Source organism: Callithrix jacchus, chromosome 4 (genome assembly GCF_049354715.1).
Source record: "Callithrix jacchus isolate 240 chromosome 4, calJac240_pri, whole genome shotgun sequence".
Lineage (NCBI taxonomy): Eukaryota > Metazoa > Chordata > Mammalia > Primates > Cebidae > Callithrix > Callithrix jacchus.
This window is the reverse complement of record NC_133505.1, coordinates 112,363,812-112,383,906: the sequence shown is the minus strand read 5'-3', so window position 1 is coordinate 112,383,906 and position 20,095 is coordinate 112,363,812. Positions and strand designations below refer to the sequence as shown.

Genomic DNA, 20,095 nt, shown 5'->3' with positions numbered 1-20,095 from the left:
ACAGAAAAGAAAAATAGCATGACTTAAAGCTTAGTGAGGTAGGTAGTAACTTAGTAAGTTGGTAAGGTAGACAGTGAGATCTCAGAGGAATGCAGCAACAATAGCATTCTAAGTGCGTGGAGTGGGTCAAGTAGGAGATGCTTCTAGGAGAAGAGGTATTTATTACTGACATTATTTATTGTTGCCTGCATGCAGAGTTTGGGCAGGGAGCAGTCTTGACTGGTTGCAGGCAGTAAGGAGATGCAGTGAGTTGCATATTTTCTTAAAATGATTTTAGTACATAACTTAAAATAACCATATCATTAAAGTGCATCATGAAGCATTATGTTTTATGGCCCACCAGAAAAGTATTTGAAAATTTACTCATTAATGATGATTTATGCTTTAAAAGAGCATTCTGGATGCTGGGCAGAAAGGATAAACATAGGACAGTGACTAAGTAGGAGGCAATTGTGTTGGCTTCGAGAGGTGAAAGTGATAGTGGTGAACACAGAGAGAAGTAATTACACTCTAAAAATATATTGATTACTGTTCTTGATGCCAATTTTCTAAGACTAGCTCTTTGTAGGGCAAAGGAATAGATGTCTTCTCTCAGTCAGTTCTCAGACAGTGACTGTTTAGGTCAAAATTGTCCAGGAATTTGGGTTTTATTGCTTTTGTGATTCACTCAGACCACACATTTCCCTGGGTACAATCCTTTTGCCAAGATATGTGTTTATGGACAGGATGAAAGATGAACCTCCTCCAGGACTGGCACTGCTCAGCCCTGATACAGAGGCCAGCCCACTGGGCCCACCTACTTCTGTGTTGATGATGAATTTTCAGGGGCTGATTCTCTTAATTTGACCTAGCTCAGAAGGCAGATGAGTTTGAAGATACAGGTCACTTACTGAACACCTGCTTTTGGCAGCCTGCCAGTAGTTAACTACTTGTTCATTTTTATTTTTTTCCTATTTTGTCTTACAGAGATGTTTAACCTATTACATATGAAGAAATTAATCCATATAGGTCTATACTTGAATGTGTTTTCTATCACATATTTTGAAAGCCTCTGATTAAAACACTACATATATTACATGGTCACTTGTAGTGCTCATTTGAATAATACTGTTACCAATGGAAAATTTTGTGAAGAGTGGGTTCCCTTCCATAGTGATATTGAGCCATTTGCTTTTCCTTTCAAAGACAAGCTTAGAGTCTGTCTTCTAAGTTTTGTACAATATAACATTTATTTGGAGTGCTACAACTCTGTTCTCCTTTGGCATCATAGATGTTAAAGACCAGGAGGTAAATAATATATGCATGTGGAGACTATTTTACCCGTTTCCTGCATGAGGGTCCCAGCCAGCTGAATTGAGCCTGAGTAGCAATCCCTACAGTCTACTTACATGTCCTCTATGTCTCCTGTGGGAGATTTTAGACATGTTACTTGTGGGATAAGAATTAGTTTGCCTGGAGTTTTTACCTCCTGTAAAGCTTAAGTGGAAGAATAGATAAATCCTTTAAAGTTACCATTTTTTTCCTGCTGTTTTTCCACATGAGGAACAAAGAATACAAATTAACTTGATATCTTAGCTTTTTAGAGAGATCTGAAATTTTTTTTTAAAAAAGCATTTTTTCCAGGTATTAAAAAATTTGCAAGACCAATATAAAAGCTTAATTTAGCAGAGAGAGGAAAAATGGATGATCGTCAGGATTTTGAGGAATGGTATTTTTAATCTTTTTTAAAAAACTGAATCTTTCTGTAGAACAGTTCTTTGGCTTTATGCTTTTGATTTGATAGCCTTCTTAAATGTTAAGTGTTATAAAAAGAAGCTAACTTCAGTAACATTGCTTGTAGCTCTAGCAAGAAGTATATACAATATCTTCCTTTCTCCCGCTGTGAATAAGCTAAGTGACTGCTAGTTTTAATTTTCTCCCAGTCTTTGTTTTGTTTGGCTCTGCATCGTGGCTCACGCCTGTAATCCCAGCCCTTTGGGAGGTAAAGGCGGGTGGATCACTTGGGGTCAGGAGTTCAGGACCAGCCTGGTCAACATAGTGAAATCCTGTCTCTACTGAAAATAAAAAAATTAGCGGGGCATGGTGATGCATGCCTGTAATCCCAGCTACTCTGGAGGCTGACGCTGGAGAATCACTTGAACCCGGGAGGTGGAGGTTGCAGTGAGCAGAGATCTTGCCACTGCACTCTAGCTTGGGTGACAGAGCAAGACTCCGTCTCAAAAAAAAAAAAAAATCCAATGCAAAAGAGACTTGGTTATTCCTTCAGTCTCAACACTGATTGATTCCTTCCTTCCTTCCTTCCTTCCTTCCTTCCTTCCTTCCTTCCTTCCTTCCTTCCTCCCTCCCTCCCTCCCTCCCTCCCTCCCTCCCTCTTTTCCTTCCTTTCCTGTCCTGTCCTGTCCTTCCTCTGTTTTCCTTTTTGTCTCTCTCTCTCTCTTTCTTTGCCTGTCTTACTCTAGGGAAGCACTGAACTTCTTTTACTTTCATATATTTGTATCTTTCTTGTTAATAACTTTGAGCTATAAAAGTTTATTTTTGATTAGAATGTTTTTAGTTATTGCTGAGAAAATACCTTTTTAATATAAGAATTATAAGAAAATTAAAAACTAATATCAATACAGATTTTTTTGTTGTGTCTTTTTTTGTTTTAAACATAGTTGTATTTGTCTGTGTCTAATCAGTCAGTTAAACAGGATAAGTTTTAGATAAAGAATTATTAAACTGATAAGAATGACTATAAGATATAAGAAAAGTATATATTTTACTCTAGGGCTGAAGGAGGAAGACCAAACTTGTAAGGGGCCCCGCTTATAAGGCTTGGGGTTCAGACTTCATTGGAGGAGGTATATTCAGCTCATTTAGTTAGTAAAAAAATTCTCTCTATTGGCCAGGCCAGAGAGTTGGTCTGTAGTTCAGACATGTTGCTGTGGTCAAAAACATGCAGGGGTGTGCAGAAGGAGTGGCAGCTGTGTGGGAAACCACAGATGGGTAGCCCATACAGGCCTCCAGAGCAAGCAAATTGAGATGTTGATAAGGGCAAGGGCCCTTTAGTATGCCTATGCAGGCAGAAAGCCTTTGGAGTGCTAGATTCTGTCTTGAGAGGGCTGGTTATTCCTGGGCCAGGCTCAGGCTGCAACCTTGCTGAGAGACTTGTGTATCTGGGCATTGGCTTGGGGCAGCATTCCCCCGATGTCTTCATCCACATGCCACTAATCCACAGCAAAATGAAAACTGCAGAACCGTTTGTCCTACAACTTCTTTTAGCATTTTCTGCTGAGAAATCTTAAGATGGTTGTCGCAGTAGAAAGTCTTAAAGGATTTGTGTCCATATGGCAGTGCATATATTGAACGGTGAATTGGAGATGAGAGTCATGCAGTTGATACCTGGCACAATCATGTTTCTTTTTCCAGTTTATTTTTATGAGAAATGATGTTTATAGTGTTCTATTCATTCTTTGATTCAAGAGGATATGCTATGCATGCACCATGCTAGGTGCTTGAGATTTAATGACAAGGCACCAAGTAAAATTTTAAGTATGCATGAAGAATCATTTTATTTAACTATCACATTCTTGGTTGATACTTGATGGTAGAAAGACTTTTTTAAGCTTTGAAAGAATAATTGCTTCATATATGAGAGGACTATGTCAAAATAGTATTCTTTACATTAAGATAAAGTTTTGTGGCAGCAACTATTGAAACAGTAGAGGACTTTGAATCAGAAGACCAAGATTCTGGTCTTAGTTATTAATTAAACATATACAATCTGGGTCTTAGTTATTGTCGGTGAAATTGTGCTGGACTTACTAGATTCAAAATTTTCTCTACCATTTCTAATTACCATTAGAAATTTTCACACCATTTCTAATATACTGTGAGTCTTACCTCAGATTGGAGTTGAAGGTTAGAGTAAGGAAGGCCTAAAGCCTGTCACAGTCTTTTAGGACAGAGGTATAAGAAGAAATAACTAATTTTTTTTTTAACATATAGTTAAGACGGTTTAAGCAGAATCAATAGATTGCCAGTAGATTGGATTGAAACAGGTCTAGTGCAGAGAAATACCAAGCTGAACTGCAGTTCTGGATATATTTCCCTGTTTTGTAGAGATATGATTTTGATACAAATTTCTGAGTATAAAGTATTTTATTATAAGATGGGATTCTGAGTGAGTTAAAAAAAGGAGTTGCTTAAAAAACAATGTACAGATGGGAGAAAATATGTGAATCACATATTAAATAAGGGGCTTGTGTCCAGAATATATAAAGAACTCTTATACCTCAAAAAGAAAAAGACAACTGGTTTAAAAGGGAAATGATTTGATAGGCATTTCTCCAGAGATGTACAAATGACCAGTGAGCAGGTGAGAAGATGCTCAGCACAATTAGTCATTAAGGAAATGCAAACAAAACCACAATGAGATACTACTCGATGCCTGCCGGAATGATTATAATTAAAAAGACCAATAGTAACAAGTGTTGGCAAGGATGTGGACTAATTGGAATGCTAATACATGGCTGGTGGAAACATAAAGTAGTACAATCACTTTGGAAAACAGTATGGCAGTTCCTCAAAACATAGTTACCATATATCAGTTAAACAGAGTTACCTAATGATTCAGCAGTTCTCCTAGGTACATACCCAAGAGAACTGAAAACATATGTCAACACAAAAATTTTTTATCTATTATTTATAATAGATAAAAAGTGGAAACTATTTAAATGTCAGTCAGAGGAGGAAACAAAAATCTGGTAACTCCACATAATGGAATATTATTCAGCTGTAAAAACAAATGAAGTTCTGATACATACTACAACATGAATGGACCTCGAAAATGTTATGCAAGCAAAAAACAAACCCAGCTGCAAAAGAACCACCTATTATTTCATTTATATGAAATATCTGGAATAGGAGCAAACTATAGAAAGTAGTGAGTGATTTTTCAAGGGGCTGGGGCAGGCGGGAATGGAAGTGACTATTAGTAGTTACAGGTTTCTTTTTGGGTTGCTGAAAATGTTCTGAACTCCGAATATACTGAAAACCACTAAGTTGTATACTTTAAAAGGGGTGAATTTTATGGTATGCAAGTTATCTCAAGTTGTTTATTTAAAAAATTTGAACCTGAAAAATTTTTAAAAAGGAGCTTAATTTATCTGAGATTAAGCTGCAGTGGGCAGTTCCTATGTGCTAGCTCTGTATTTCTTTCGAAGCTTTTTAAAAAATTATCTTTGGTATTTAATGTTTACTGTGTTCAATATTTTGACTTTATTTCTTTACACAACTTCGGGTTAACATTTAGGCTACCTGAAGCTGTACTTCAGCAGTTAGAAGTAGTACTAGGAGAGTTTAAACATCTTTCCCCCACCTGGTGTGTTTTTTGCCTTGATAACACAAGTAGTCATATGTTTTGTATGTTCAGGGTTTTTCTTATAAGAAAAAATTGGCTGTGTGGATATCTGGGGAGAAGATGCAATAATGTAGATAAAAAGTTAATTTTATATTTGCTTTATGTTTAGTTATGGAAAGATGTTTAATAAAAATAAGAAAATATATAAATGATGTCCTCTCAGAAACTTCTAGAAGGATATTTAAAACTTTTGTCTCTTCATGTAAGGTATTTCATTATAATGTTTTTTTTAATAACAAGTAATTTATATTATTACAGACAGATTTGACCAGTTTTGGGCCATCAATCGGAAACTCATGGAATATCCTGCAGAAGAAAATGGATTTCGTTATATCCCCTTTAGAATATATCAGGTAGGAAGTGACATTTTAAAAAAACATTCATTTATGAAAGCCTCAGACATCTTACTTGAAACACTCTAGTCCAGAACTCTGTCTGCATAGTAACTGAACAGTATTTTTTAGGGGTTTTCTGAACTGTGTCTTTTAGTGGAAATCAAATCAGATATTGCACTTAAATATTTGACTCATATGCAATTGGTACTCATTATTTGTAGATTTCATATTGGCAGAATCACATACTTGCTAAAATTTATGTGTAACCCCCAAAGTCAGTACTTGGAGCACTTTTAGGGTCTGAGTGGTGAAAAATTGATTCACCTGATGCTCATTTCCTAGCTGAGGTTGATCAAAGCAGGGCTGTAGCTTCTTGTCTCAGTTGTCATGCTGTAAACAGACCTTTTGTTCGCAGTGTGTGTATTTTTGCGCTTTTTGTTAGTGATTTTCCTTTTTAGAACAGACTCCAAATGTAGCACTGAAGTGCTCTTTTTAAACAGAAACACACATAAGATTATATATTGATCAGTTGATGAGCATGTGACCAAAGGTTCACGGAAACATAACTTTGTATTCTCCCTAGAAGCAGGTATTTCAGTGTTTGTAGTAACCTTATAGAACAGAACCACTGCAAATCACAAGAATTTACTGTCTGTGTGTTTTAGATGGTGAGTTTTCAGTGCTGTACCACAAAGTAGGCAATAGGCTCTTAAGTCTTTCTTACAGCATATTTGTATGCGGTAAAGAAACTCCATGTTTCTGTACTTTAAAAGGGCTGGCGTAAATATTGGCATTTAGCAAATATTAAATATTTTTTGAATGAATGGCATTCCAGGAAGTTAAGTTACATACTAACATGAGAAAAGCATTTAAGAACAAGAATTAGAAGCATAATTTCACAGGCATGGACTTTAATTTAGTAGGTCTTCCATTCAAACTCAAAAGTTTTGTCATAACTTTCTTTGTAGCCATTTTTAGTATCCCACAATCTTTACTAATAATTACTTCTATAATTGTTTTAGAATCTATTATAGAGCTATCACGTAACCATGTGTTCAAAGAGGAAAGCAAATTGTCTAATTGAAAATAAAAATCTCAATGTACTGGAGGAATTAAGCATATTTATTTAGTGTTGCAGGTATAATTTTCAAGTAGTCCATATTTTTCATGAAGGTGGGATTATTGTTAGGTTTGTACTTTGTGTCTAGCGTCTAGAAAAGTGCTCAATTTTTTTTTTGAATTTCTAATTTATTAAATCATTTATCATTTACCAATTTTATTTTAATTATTTATGTTCTTTTTATTTTACCATGAGCTCCATGGTAACATGCCATAAGGCATTCTCACAGCCTAGCAAAATATCTTACTTGTGCAATTTAGTTGAATAAAATATATCACAGACTGTGAAGACATTTCCAAGAGTTCTGAAACTGTTTTGAGATTTATACCGCTTAGCATTTATTTGGGTCAAGTTGTGGCATATATATTTATACAAGAGATTCTTTACTGGAACTACTTTAAACTCCTATAGGGAAAGTGTATTATACTTAATTTAGGGATTGTTATTGTCAGAATGTAAGGCAGCTGTACAGAGGAAAGGTTTTCCTTTTTGAATTTATCATTCTGTTTTAGGGGAAAATTGTCAGATTAATCCATATCTAGTGTAGTAATATTATAATACAGGGGGATTCAGAGAGAGAGAGAGAGTAAGAGTGTGTTTGTATGTATGTGCGTGTGTGTGTGTGTGTGTGTGAGAGAGAGAGAGAGAGAGAGAAAGAGAGAATCGTTTTTAAAAGTTCTATAATTAGATAGAAAGTGGGAAGGTAGAGAATTCTTAAAATTTGCTTCACAAAACCTGGCTGCCAGATGGGAACTCTCTTAGGGCAGAGCCTCCTGCTTGATCTTTAATTTGTAAAGGCACTTGGGCAGTTTTCCTTAAACAGAAAGTGACAAAGAGCCTGAGGACATTATAGGTTCTCATTGGACCTACATAACTTTGCTTTTGGCTTTATCCCAGTTCCATTTTGGTTATTTGAATTTGATTAAAGTTTTAGAAGTAGGGTATGGAAATGAATATAAACATTTAGGAGTCCTACTTTTTGCTAATTTGCTATTTCCTGGCGTTTCCTAATTCCCTGTTTGGTATTCAGTCTTCAGCCATGACCAAAGGAGGACGGAACTCTGCTTTCTGTTTTCCTAATTGTATGTTCTAAAGGCAACATCAGATTTTTGTTGCTGACTTCTTTATATCTAATTAGTTTGTATAGCTGTGATATTGTTTGTTAAATGTAGCTTTTATTGATGTAGCAATTTGATTAACACCTTTCATTTCTTTAACATACTAGATACAAATCTCTATAATATTTAAGACCTTAAGTTACTTAGTAAATTTAAGAAAAACCTGAAAATTCAGATTCATTAATAGATAAATAAAGGGCATAATTTTTACTGAAATATTTATTTTACTTTGCAGAATCATAATAGAATTTTTGTATAACCAGAGAGAGAAGAGAGACAGAGACAGAGGAAGGGGTACTGAGCATGCTTGAGTGAGGCCCATTTTATCTTGTTGAAGCCTCAAAACCATCTTAGGATGTAGGAATCATCGTCTGATTTTACATGTGAGGAAACTGAAGCTCAGGAACTTTAGGTCACTTGCCTCAGGGTCACACAAATGTAAAATGGAAGAACTAGAATTCAGGCACAGGTCTGATTTATGAGCAAAGTATGACTTTTGTTTAGAATAATTAAGATTAATGAATTTTCAGAACATAATTATTATCATGAAAAGTGAAGTCTACCTTGACCAAATAAGTTGGCCAATAAGCAGCCTAGAATACCTGTGTCTGGTGGTATTCTTTAAAGACTGACTTTTGTAAAGATTGTCATCAAACTATCTTTTTCATCTGTAAGTCATTCGTCGTGAGTTCAAAATGACTATAGTCAGGTGACAGAATTTTAGTGGTAAAAGTTAAATTGATCCAGAAGCCATCTAGAGATGTTGCAGACCAAAATGTGTCATTTCTGTCATTTACATAACAGTTTAGTTTGGTGTGTGAGTTTCAGGTTTGTGTTCCTAAAGTCCAGGTGCTTCATATTAGCCAGTATTCTAGAGATGACATTAATGGCAGGAAGTGTTTCAGAAATGTAACCAAAATGTTATTGAGCACATGTAAACAGGTGGTGATTAATGAAGGCATTTGTCAAAAAGATTTGTAAAATGACTGTGAAGTCCTTAGGTATTGGTATTTGTGATGTAAAATGAAAATTAGGCACATCATATCTGTTTTTCAAGAAGCAAGAGATTCATAAATGTTATCCTGCCATTATACTTTGAGTAAGAAAAATGTGTCTCATTCATTCATTCAACAAATTTGTTTATACACATCACATATTTGCCTGCCACACCCTGTGCTATGCACAAGGGATACGACTGGTGATCAATATTATGTATCACCCTTTAGAAAGCTTATACTCTAAAGGTGGAAAGAAACAAATCGACTAAGAATACAAATATAACATTGGAACTGTGATTGCTATGAAGAAGAGACATACAGTGCAATAAAGACGTAATGTCCCAGGAGGAATTTCTTCTAGTTTGGGAGGAGAGAAGGCTGCCTTGAGGAAATGTTGCATCCCCAGAGATTTGACAGATAGGTGAACTTAAGATAGGCAAAGAGTTATGAGAAGAGCTTTGTAGTCAAAGGGGACATTGTAAGTATGAAGGCAACCTGTTTGTCTTGAGCACAAAGTTGGGATAAGGCTGCAGAAGTAAGGGTCAGATCATATTAATGAGTTTTCTCTGTAAAAAATGAGAGCTCCAAAGAGATTTTTAATAATCTGAATATCCATTCATATTTATTCAACAAAAATCATTTAGTCACCTACTTTGTTCTACATGTTATTCTTAAGGTTATAAAAAAATTTAGGGAATTTTCATAGAAACGATCTAGCGAAGTTATTTTTAGTTTAAAAAAAACAAGAAGCTGATAAACAATGCTTGTTTTCTAGTAAAGTTAAAATGAGACCAGCCTGGATACAACATAGTGAGACCCCAGGTCTATATAAAAAATTTTTTAATGAGCCAAATGTGGTGGTATGCACCGGTAGTCCCAGTACTTAGGAGACTGAGGTGGGAGAATCACTTGTGTTTGAGAGGTCAAGGTTGCAGTTAGCCATAATTGCACCACTGCACTCCAACCTGGGCATCAGAAAGAGACTGCCTTAAAAAAAAAAAAAAAAATGGTTCCTACTTGTCTTTTATTTTTTATATTTTTATTTATTTGTTTTATTTATTTACTTACTTATTTATTTATTTTGAGATGGAGTCTCACTCTGTTGCCCAGGCTGGAGTGCAGTGGCACAATCTCGGCTCACTGATACCTCCGCCTCCCCGGTACAAGCGATTCTCCTGCCTCAGCCTCCCAAGCGGCTAGGATTACAGGTGCTCGCCACCATGCCTGGCTAATTTTTGTATTTTTAGTAGAGATGGGGTTTTTCCATGTTGCCCAGGCTGGTCTTGAACTCCTGGCCTGAGGTGATCCGCCCACCTCAGCTTCCCAAAGTGCTGGAATTACAGGCAAGAGCCAATGCTCCTAGCCTATTTTTTATTTTATTTTATTTTATTTCCAGAGAGGGTCTTGCTCTGTTACTCAGGCTTGAGTGCAGTGATGTGATCTTGGTTCACTACAGCCTCTACCTCCCTTGCTAAAGCGACCCTCCCACTTCAGCCTTCCAAGTAGCTGGGACTACAGGCATATGCCATGCCTAGCTTATTTTTATATTTCCTACTTGTCTTAGGAAGAAGTTGTTCAAAAGTTGTAAAAAAGTAAAATAAAGTAGAATTTGAACTTCATTGTGTTTACTTTCATAATCCCCAGAATTCTGCTCCCTTTCCCATTGATTATTTCAGTGTCAAGTTGTTCATTTTTATCATTAAAGCTCCATTAATATTTTAATTCTTTTGAGAGATTTACTAGCTGTTTTGGTTAAGCAAATCTATTTCTATGTAATGTTTAGGGAGAGAAAAAGTACATTTTTGAAAATGGAAACTAGAATGTCAGGGATTAACTTGGCACCTTGTAAACTGAACAAGGAGCCAAATTTTAGACTCTGTTTGTTTTCCAGAAATGTTGATTTATGGATTTTGAAAAGTGAGGACAATAGAAATATGTGGCAAATTATGACCATGTTTGTTAGGATTCCTCTCCCTCCAGGGTTTTAGCGATGTTAGTAAGAAATTCTAATTCTGCTCTTTCAATTGTTGTCCATTTTAGTAGATATCTTGCAATAACATCTTACAGAAAAGTCAGGGACCATGAAAGAAGGACTTACTGGTTAGTAAACTGAATATTATTGCTTTTAATTTAGTGTGTCAGTCATTTAAAAAAGATACACAACATGATTTGTAATGCATTTTGAACTGCAGATATATCTCTAGCAGAATAGAATGTATATATTGTTTCCCAGCTGAATATATGTTGGTTAAGGTTTTTTTGTTGTTAATTTTTTCTTAATGTTATTTTGTTTTAATTTTTAATCATGATAAAATAAATATAAAATGTATCATCTTAACCATTTTTAGTATACAGTTCAGCAGTGTTAATTATGTTCACATTGTTGGACATTCATTCTCCAAAACTCTTTTCTTCTTGCAAAACAGACTCTTTACCCATTAAACAAACAACTCTCTATTTTCCCATTCTAATTTAGGGATTTGACTTCCATAGGTGCATCATATAAGAGGAATCATACACTAATTGCCTTTTTGTGACAGGCTTATTTCATATAGCATGATGTCCTCATTGTTTATATTATATTATGTGTCAGAAATTCCTTTCTTTGGCTGGGTGTGGTGGCTGACACCTGTAATCTCAGCACTTCGGGAGGCTGAGGTGGGTGGTTTGCTTGAGCCCACAGGGTCTGATGGGGTAGGCTGTAGACTCAAGGAAGAGTTGCAGTTGACTCCAAAGGCATTCTGTTGGCTGAATTCTTTCTTGCTCATGGAAGGTCAGTCTTTCTATAAGACCTTCAACTGATTAGATGAGGCTTGCCAATATCGTGGAGGGTAATCTGCTTTACTCAGAGTCCCCCAATTTAAATGTTAACCTCAGCCAAAAAAACACCTATATAGAAGCATCCAGAAGAATATTTGAACAAATATCTGGGCATTGTGGCCCAGTAGAATTAACACATAAATATCAAAATGGATGTATGCTCTGTTTTCAGTTCTTTGGGGGCATTTACCCAGAAATGGATATTCCTATCATATGATAATTTTATTTTTAGTTTCTTGAGGAGTGGTCATACTGTTTTCCATAGTAGTTGTACCACTTTACATTCCCACCAACAGTGCACAGGGTTTCAGTTTTTCACAACTTCACCTATATTTATTATTTTCTATTTTTTATACTAGTCATTATAATGCATGTGGGATGTTATCACTAATTAATGGTGCTCAGCAGCTTTTCATGTATTTGTTTATCAACCTTCAAGAAATGTCTATTCAGGTTTTTTGCCCATTTTTAAACTGTGTTTGGATATTTTTGTTGTTAAGTTGTAGGGTTTAATTTGTTCTTTTTTTTCTTTGAGACAAAGCCTTGTTCTATCACCCAGGCTGGAGTGCAGTGGCCTGATCTTGGCTCACTGCAACCTCTTCCTCCTGGGTTCAAGTGATTCTCCTACCTTAGCCGCCTGAGTAGCTGGAACTACAGGTGTCCACCACTATGCCTGACTATTTTTTTTATTTTGGCAGAGCCAGGGTTTTGCCATGTTGGCCAGGCTGGTCTCCAACTCCTGGCCTCAAGTGATCTGCGTGCCTTGTCCTTCCAAAGTGCTGGGATTACAGGCATGAGCCACTCCAGCCTAATTTATTCCTTTTTTTTTTAATTGCATTTTAGGTTTTGGGGTACATGTGCAGAACATGCAAGATAGTTGCATGGGTACAGACATGGCAGTGTGTTCTGCTGCCTTCCTCCCCTTCACCCACATTTGGCACCTCTCCCCAGGCTATCCCTCCCCAGCTCCCCCCACCCGACTGTCCCTCTCCTATCCCCCAACAGACCCCAGTGTGTAGTACTTTCTTCCCTGTGTCCATGTGTTCTCATTTTTCATCACCTGCCTATGAGTGAGAATATGTGGTATTTCATTTTCTGTTCTTGTGTCAGTTTGTTGAGAATGATGTTCTCCAGATTCATCCATGTCCCTACAGAGGACACAAACTCATCATATTTGATTGCTGCATAATATTCCATGGTGTATATGTGCCACATTTTCCCAGTCCAGTCTATCATCAATGGGTATTTGGGTTGGTTCCAGGTCTTTGCTATTGTAAACAATGCGCAGTGAACATTCGTGTGCATGTGTCCTTATAGTAGAACGATTTATAGTCCTTTGGATATATACCCAGTAATGGGATTGCTGGGTCAAATGGAATTTCTATTTCTAAGGCCTTGAGGAATCGCCACACTGTCTTCCACAATGGTTGAACTAATTTACACTCCCACCAACTGTGTAAAAGTGTTCCTGTTTCTCCACATCTTCTCCAGCATCTGTTGTCTCCAGATTTTTTAATGATCGCCATTCTAACTGGTGTGAGATGGTATCTCAATGTGGTTTTGATCTGCATCTCTCTAATGACCAGTGATGATGAGCATTTTTTCATATGTTTGTTGGCCTCATGTATGTCTTCTTTTGTAAAGTGTCTGTTCGTATCCTTTGCCCATTTTTGAATGGACTTGTTTTTTTCTTGTAAATCTGTTTGAGTTCTTTGTAAATTCTGGATATCAGCCCTTTGTCAGACAGGTAAACTGCAAAAATTTTTTCCCATTCTGTTGGTTGCCGATTCACTCTAGTGACTGTTTCTTTTGCCGTGCAGAAGCTATGGAGTTTGATTAGGTCCCATTTGTCTATTTTGGCCTTTATTGCCAATGCTTTTGGTGTTTTGTTCATGAAGTCCTTGCCTACTCCTATGTCCTGAATGGTTTTGCCTAGATTTCCTTCTAGGGTTTTTATGGTGCCAGGTCTTATGTTTAAGTCTTTAATCCATTTGGAGTTAATTTTAGTGTAAGGTGTCAGGAAGGGTCTAGTTTCTGCTTTATGCACATGGCTAGCCAGTTTTCCCAACACCATTTATTATACAGGGAATCCTTTCCCCATTGCTTGTTTTTGTCATGTTTATCAAAGATTGGATGTTTGTAGATATGTTGTGTTGCCTCCAATGCCTCTGTACTGTTCCATTGGTCTATATCTCTGTTTTGGTACCAGTACCATGCTGTTTTGATTACAGTAGCCTTGTAGTATAGTTTGAAGTCCGGTAGTGTGATGCCTCCCGAAGTGTTCCTCTTGCTTAGAATTGACTTGGCTATGCAGGCTCTCTTTTGGTTCCGCATGAAGTTCATGGTGGTTTTTTCCAGTTCTGTGAAGAAAGTCAATGGTAGCTTGATGGGGATAGCGTTGATTCTGTAAATTAGTTTGGGCAGGATAGCCATTTTCATGATAATTGATTCTTCTTAACCATGAACATGGAATGTTTCTTCATCTGTTTGTGTCCTCTCTGATTTTGTTGAGCAGTGGTTTGTAGTTCTCCTTGAAGAGGTCCCTTATGTTCCTTGTAAGTTGTATTCCTAGGTATTTTATTCTTTTTGTAGCAATTGTGAATGGCAGTTTGTCCTTGATTTGGCTCTCTTTAAGTCTGTTATTGGTGTATAGGAATGCTTGTGATTTTTGCACATTGATTTTATATCCTGAGACTTTGCTGAAGTTGCTTATCAGTTTCAGGAGTTTTTGGGCTGAGGCGATGGGGTCTTCTAGGTATACTCTCATGTCATCTGCAAATAGAGACAATTTGGCTTCCACCTTTCCAATTTGAATACCCTTTATTTCTTTTTCTTGCCTGATCGCTGTGGCTAGAACTTCCAGTACTATTTTGAATAGGAGTGGTGAAAGAGTGCATCCTTGTCTAGTGCCGGATTTCAAAAGGAATGCTTCCAGTTTTTGCCCATTAAGTATGATATTGGCTGTTGGTTTGTCATAAATAGCTTTTATTACTTTGAGATACGTTCCATCGATACCGAGTTTATTGAGGGTTTTTAGCATAAAGGGCTGTTGAATTTTGTCAAATGCCTTCTCTGCGTCAATTGAGATAATCATGTGGTTTTTGTTTTTGGTTCTGTTTATGTGGTGAATTATGTTTATAGACTTGCGTATGTTGAACCAGCCTTGCATCCCCGGGATGAATCCTACTTGATCATGATGGATAAGTTTTTTGATTTGCTGTTGCAATCGGCTTGCCAATATTTTATTGAAGATTTCTGCATCTATGTTCATCATGGATATTGGCCTGAAGTTGTCTTTTTTTGTTGGGTCTCTGCCGGGTTTTGGTATCAGGATGATATTGGTCTCGTAGAATGATTTGGGAAGGATTCCTTCTTTTTGGATTATTTGGAATAGTTTCAGAAGAAATGGTACCAGCTCCTCTTTGTGTGTCTGGTAGAATTCGGCTATGAACCCATCTGGACCTGGGCTTTTTTTGTGTGGTAGGCTCTTAGTTGCTGCCTCGACTTCTGACCTTGTTATTGGTCTATTCGTAGTTTCAGCTTCCTCCTGGTTTAGGCTTGGGAGGACACAGGAGTCCAGGAATTTCTCCATTTCTTCCAGGTTTACTAGTTTATGTGCATAGAGTTGTTTGTAATATTCTCTGATGTTGGTTTGAATTTCTGTGGAATCTGTGGTGATTTCCCCTTTATCATTTTTTATTGCATCTATTTGGTTGTTCTCTCTTTTCTTTTTAATCAATCTGGCTAGTGGTCTGTCTATTTTGTTGATCTTTTCAAAAAACCAGCTCTTGGATTTATTGATTTTTTGGAGGGTTTTTCGTGTCTCAATCTCCTTCAGTTCAGCTCTGATCTTAGTTATTTCTTGTCTTCTGCTGAGTTTTGAGTTTTTTTTTATCTTGCTCCTCTAGCTCTTTCAATTTTGACGATAGGGTGTCAATTTTGGATCTCTCCGTTCTTCTCATATGGGCACTTATTGCTATATACTTTTCTCTAGAGACTGCTTTAAATGTGTCCCAGATATTCTGGCATGTTGTGTCTTCGTTCTCATTGGTTTCGAAGAACTTCTTAATTTCTGCCTTCATTTCATTGTTTATCCAGTTAACATTCAAGAGCCAGTTGTTCAGTTTCCATGAAGCTGTGCGGTTCTGGGTCGGTTTCTGAATTCTGAGTTCTAACTTGATTGCACTATGGTCTGAGAGGCTGTTATGATTTCAGTTGTTTAGCATTTGCTGAGCAGTGCTTTACTTCTAATTATGTGGTCAATTTTAGAGTAGGTGTGATGTGGTGCTGAGAAGAATGTATATTCTGTGGATTTGGGGTGGAGAGTTCTGTAAATGTCTATCAGGTTTGCTTGCTCCAGTTCTGAGTTCAAGCCCTGGATATCCTTGTTAATTTTCTGTCTGGTTGATCTGTCTAATATTGACAGTGGAGTGTTAAAGTCTCCCACTATTATTGTGTGGGAGTCTAAGTCTCTTTGTAAGTCGTTAAGAACTTGCCTTATGTATCTGGGTGCTCCTGTATTGGGTCCACATATGTTTAGGATCGTTAGCTCTTCTTGTTGTATCGATCCTTTTAGCATTATGTAATGGCCTTCTTTGTCTCTTTTGATCTTTGTTGCTTTAAAGTCTATTTTATCAGAGATGAGATTTGCAACTCCTGCTTTCGTTTGCTCTTCATTTTCTTGGTAAATCTTCCTTCATCCCTTTATTTTGAGCCTTTGTGTATCCTTGCATGTGAGATGGGTTTCCTGGATACAGCACACTGATGGGTTTTGGCTTTTTATCCAATTTGCCAGTCTGTGTCTTTTGATTGGTGCATTTAGTCCATTTACATTTGGGGTTAATATTGTTATGTGTGATTTTGATACTGCCATTTTGATGCTAGCTGGCTGTTTTGCCCGTTAGTTGTTGTAGATTCTTCATTATGTTGATGCTCTTTAGCATTTAGTGTGATTTTGGAATGGCTGGTACTGGTTGTTCCTTTCTATGTGTAGTGCCTCTTTCAGGAGCTGTTGTAAAGCAGGCCTGGTGGTGACAAAATCTCTGAGTACTTGCTTGTTCGCAAAGGATTTTATTTTTCCTTCACTTCTGAAGCTCAGTTTGGCTGGATATGAAATTCTGGGTTGAAAGTCCTTTTCTTTAAGGATGTTGAATATTGGCCCCACTCTCTTCTGGCTTGTAGAGTTTCTGCCGAGAGATCTGCTGTGAGTCTGATGGGCTTCCCTTTGTGGGTGACCTGACCTTTCTCCCTGGCTGCCCTTAGTATTTTCTCCTTTATTTCAACCTTGTTGAATCTGACGATTATGTGCCTTGGGGTTGCTCTTCTTGCGGAATATCTTTGTGGTATTCTCTGTATTTCCTGCAATTGAGTGTTGGCCTGTCTTGCTAGGTGGGGGAAATTTTCCTGGATAATGTCCTGAAGAGTATTTTTCAGCTTGGATTCATTCTCTTCGTCCCCTTCTGGTACACCTATCAAATGTAGGTTAGGTCTCTTCACATAGTCCCACATTTCTTGGAGACTTTGTTCATTCCTTTTTGCTCTTTGTTTCTCTGATCTTGGTTTCTCGTTTTATTTCATTGAGTTGATCTTCGACTTCTGATATCTTTCTTCTGCTTGGTCAATTCAGCTATTGAAACTTGTGCATGTTTCGCAAAGTTCTCATATTGTGTTTTCAGCTACTTTAATTCATTCATATTCCTCTCTAAGTTATCCATTCTTGTTATCATTTCCTGGAATCTTTTTTCGTATCTTTTTTCAGGGTTCTTAGTTTCTTTGCATTGATTTAATACATGTTCTTTTAGCTCACAAAAGTTTCTCACTATCCACCTTCTGAAGTCTAATTCCATCGTTTCATCACAGTCATTCTCCATCCAGCTTTGTTCTCTTGCTGGTGAGGAGTTTTGGTCCTTTCTAGGAGGCGAGGTGTTCTGGTTTCGGGTGTTTTCCTCCTTTTTGCGCTGGTTTCTTCCCATCTTTGTGGATTTGTCCACCTGTCGTCTGTGTAGTTGCTGACTTTTCGATTGGGTCTCTGAGTGGACACCCAGATTGTTGATGATGAAGTATTTCTGTTACTTGGTTTTCCTTCTACCAGTCTAGCCCCTTCGCTGTATGACTGCTGAGGTCCACTCCAGGCCCTGCTTCTCTGGGGTGCACCTATAGCAGCTGCAGAACAGTGAGGGATGCTACCAGTTTCTTTTTCTGCTATCTTTGTCCCAGAATGATGCCTGCCAAATGTCAGTCTTTTGGATATAGAAGGGTCAGGGAGCTGCTTGAGGAGACAGTCTGTACTTTGTAGGAGCTCAAGTGCTGAGCTGTGAGCTCTGTTGTTCATTCAGGGCTGTTAGGCTGCTATGTTCAATTGTGCTGCAACATAACTCATAAAAAAACCCTTTTTTTCTCAGATGCTCTGTCTGTGGGGGGGTTGGATCTTTCCTTGTGAGTGTCCACCGCGCTGTTCTGCCCAGCTAGGAGGCAGTCTAGTCACTATTTGCCTGCCGAGGCTCCGCCCTGCTGGTGTGTGAGGTTCGCCCTGTTGCTGCAGGCTCTGCCCTTCTGCTGCGGTCTCCGCCCTGCTGCCACAGGCTACGCCCTGCGGCGGAGTCTCTCTGTTGTAGCGGGTTGCCTTGGTAACGGCAGGCTGCGTCAGCAATGGTTGTGTACCTCAGTAGGGGCGGTTTGCCTCGGTAATGGCAGGCGCCCCTCCCCCACAGAGCTGCGGCCTCAGGGAACCCCTCCACGGGGAGCGTTTGGAATCGCCGTTTTGTTTGTCCCACTGCGCTACCCCACACGCTGTCACCTTGGAATCTCCTGGGCTGGCTCACTGTCCAAGTCCTGTTCAGTCTCAAGTTCAGGCCTCCCAAGTCTCAGGTTGCCGGCCCAACAGGGCACCCGGACGAGCGCGCTTTGTGCGGACCGCTGTGTAGCGCCACCACAGCGTGGGTCGCAGCCGCACCGGCCGCCGGCTGCGCCAGCCAAAACCTCTGCCTGGCGTGTTGCGTCTCCTCTATACCTAGGAATTTCCCCATTCTGTGGGCAACAAAGATCCGTCTGGAAATGCGGCCCTGACTCACCCCTTCCGCGCATTGACCGCGAGCTTCAATCCTGGGTTGTTCTCACAGTGCCATCTTGAGTCCTCCCGGATAAGTTTTTTGATGTGCTGTTGCAATCAGTTTGTCAGTATTTATTGAAGATTTTTGCATCTATGTTCATCATGGATATTGGCCTGAAGTTTTCTTTTTTTGTTAAGTATCTGCCGGGTTTTGGTATCAGGATGATGTTGGTCTCATAAAATGATTTGGGAAGGATTCCCTCTTTTGGATTATTTGGAATAGTTTCAGAAGGAATGGTACCAGCTCCTCTTTGTGTGTCTGGTAGAATTTGGCTGTGAACCCATCTGGACCTGGGCTTTTTTTGAGTGGTAGGCTCTTAATTGCTGCCCCGACTTCAGACCTTGTTATTGGTCTATTCATAGTTTCAGCTTCCTCCTGGTTTAGGCTTGGGAGGACACAGGTGTTCAGGAATTTATCCATTTCTTCCAGGTTTACTAGTTTATGTGCATAGAGTTGTTTGTAATAGTCTCCGATGATTGTTTGAATTTCTGTGGAATCCGTGGTGATTTCCCCTTTATTGTTTATTATTGCATCTATTTGGTTGTTCTCTCTTTTCTTTTCATCAGTCTGACTAGTGGTCTGTCTATTTTGTTGATCTTTTCAAAAAACCAGCTCTTGGATTTTTTTTTTTTTTTAAGGGTTTTTCGTGTCTCTATCTCCTTCAGTTCTGCTCTGATCTTCGTTATTTCTTGTCTTCTGCTAGGTTTTGAGTTTTTTTTATCTTGCTCCTCTAGCTCTTTCAATTTTGACGATAGGGTGTCAATTTTGGATCTCTCCAGTCTTCTCATATGGGCGCTTAGGCTATATATTTTTCTCTGGAGACTGCTTTAAATGTGTCCCAGAGATTCTGGTATGTTGTGTCTTCGTTCTCGTTGGTTTCGAAGAACTTCTTAATTTCTGCCTTCATTTCATTGTTTATCCAGTCAACATTTAAGAGCCAGTTGTTCAGTTTCCATGAAGCTGTGCGGTTCTGAGTTAGTTTCTGAATTCTGAGTTCTAACTTGATTGCACTATGGTCAGAGAGACTGTTTGTTATAATTTCAGTTGTTTTCCATTTGCTGAGGAGTGCTTTACTTCCAATTATGTGGTCAATTTCAGAGTAGGTGTGATGTGGTGCTGAGAAGGATGTATATTCTGTGGATTTGGGGTGGAGAGTTCTGTCAGTGTCTATCAGGTTTGCTTGTTCCAGGT

At 38.3% G+C, this 20,095-nt stretch overlaps 1 protein-coding gene across 9 annotated transcripts in view; it reads left to right on the top strand.

The window, feature by feature from the left end:
* Positions 1 to 20,095, top strand: part of ATG5 (autophagy related 5) — a 277,829-nt gene that overhangs the window by 81,825 nt on the left and 175,909 nt on the right. For all 9 annotated transcript variants that reach the window (XM_078369889.1, XM_017971288.4, XM_078369890.1 and 6 more), the window contains one exon: positions 5,663 to 5,757. In XM_078369889.1, coding sequence (XP_078226015.1) covers positions 5,663 to 5,757 — 95 coding nt within the window. The remainder of the gene's footprint in view (positions 1 to 5,662; positions 5,758 to 20,095) is intronic.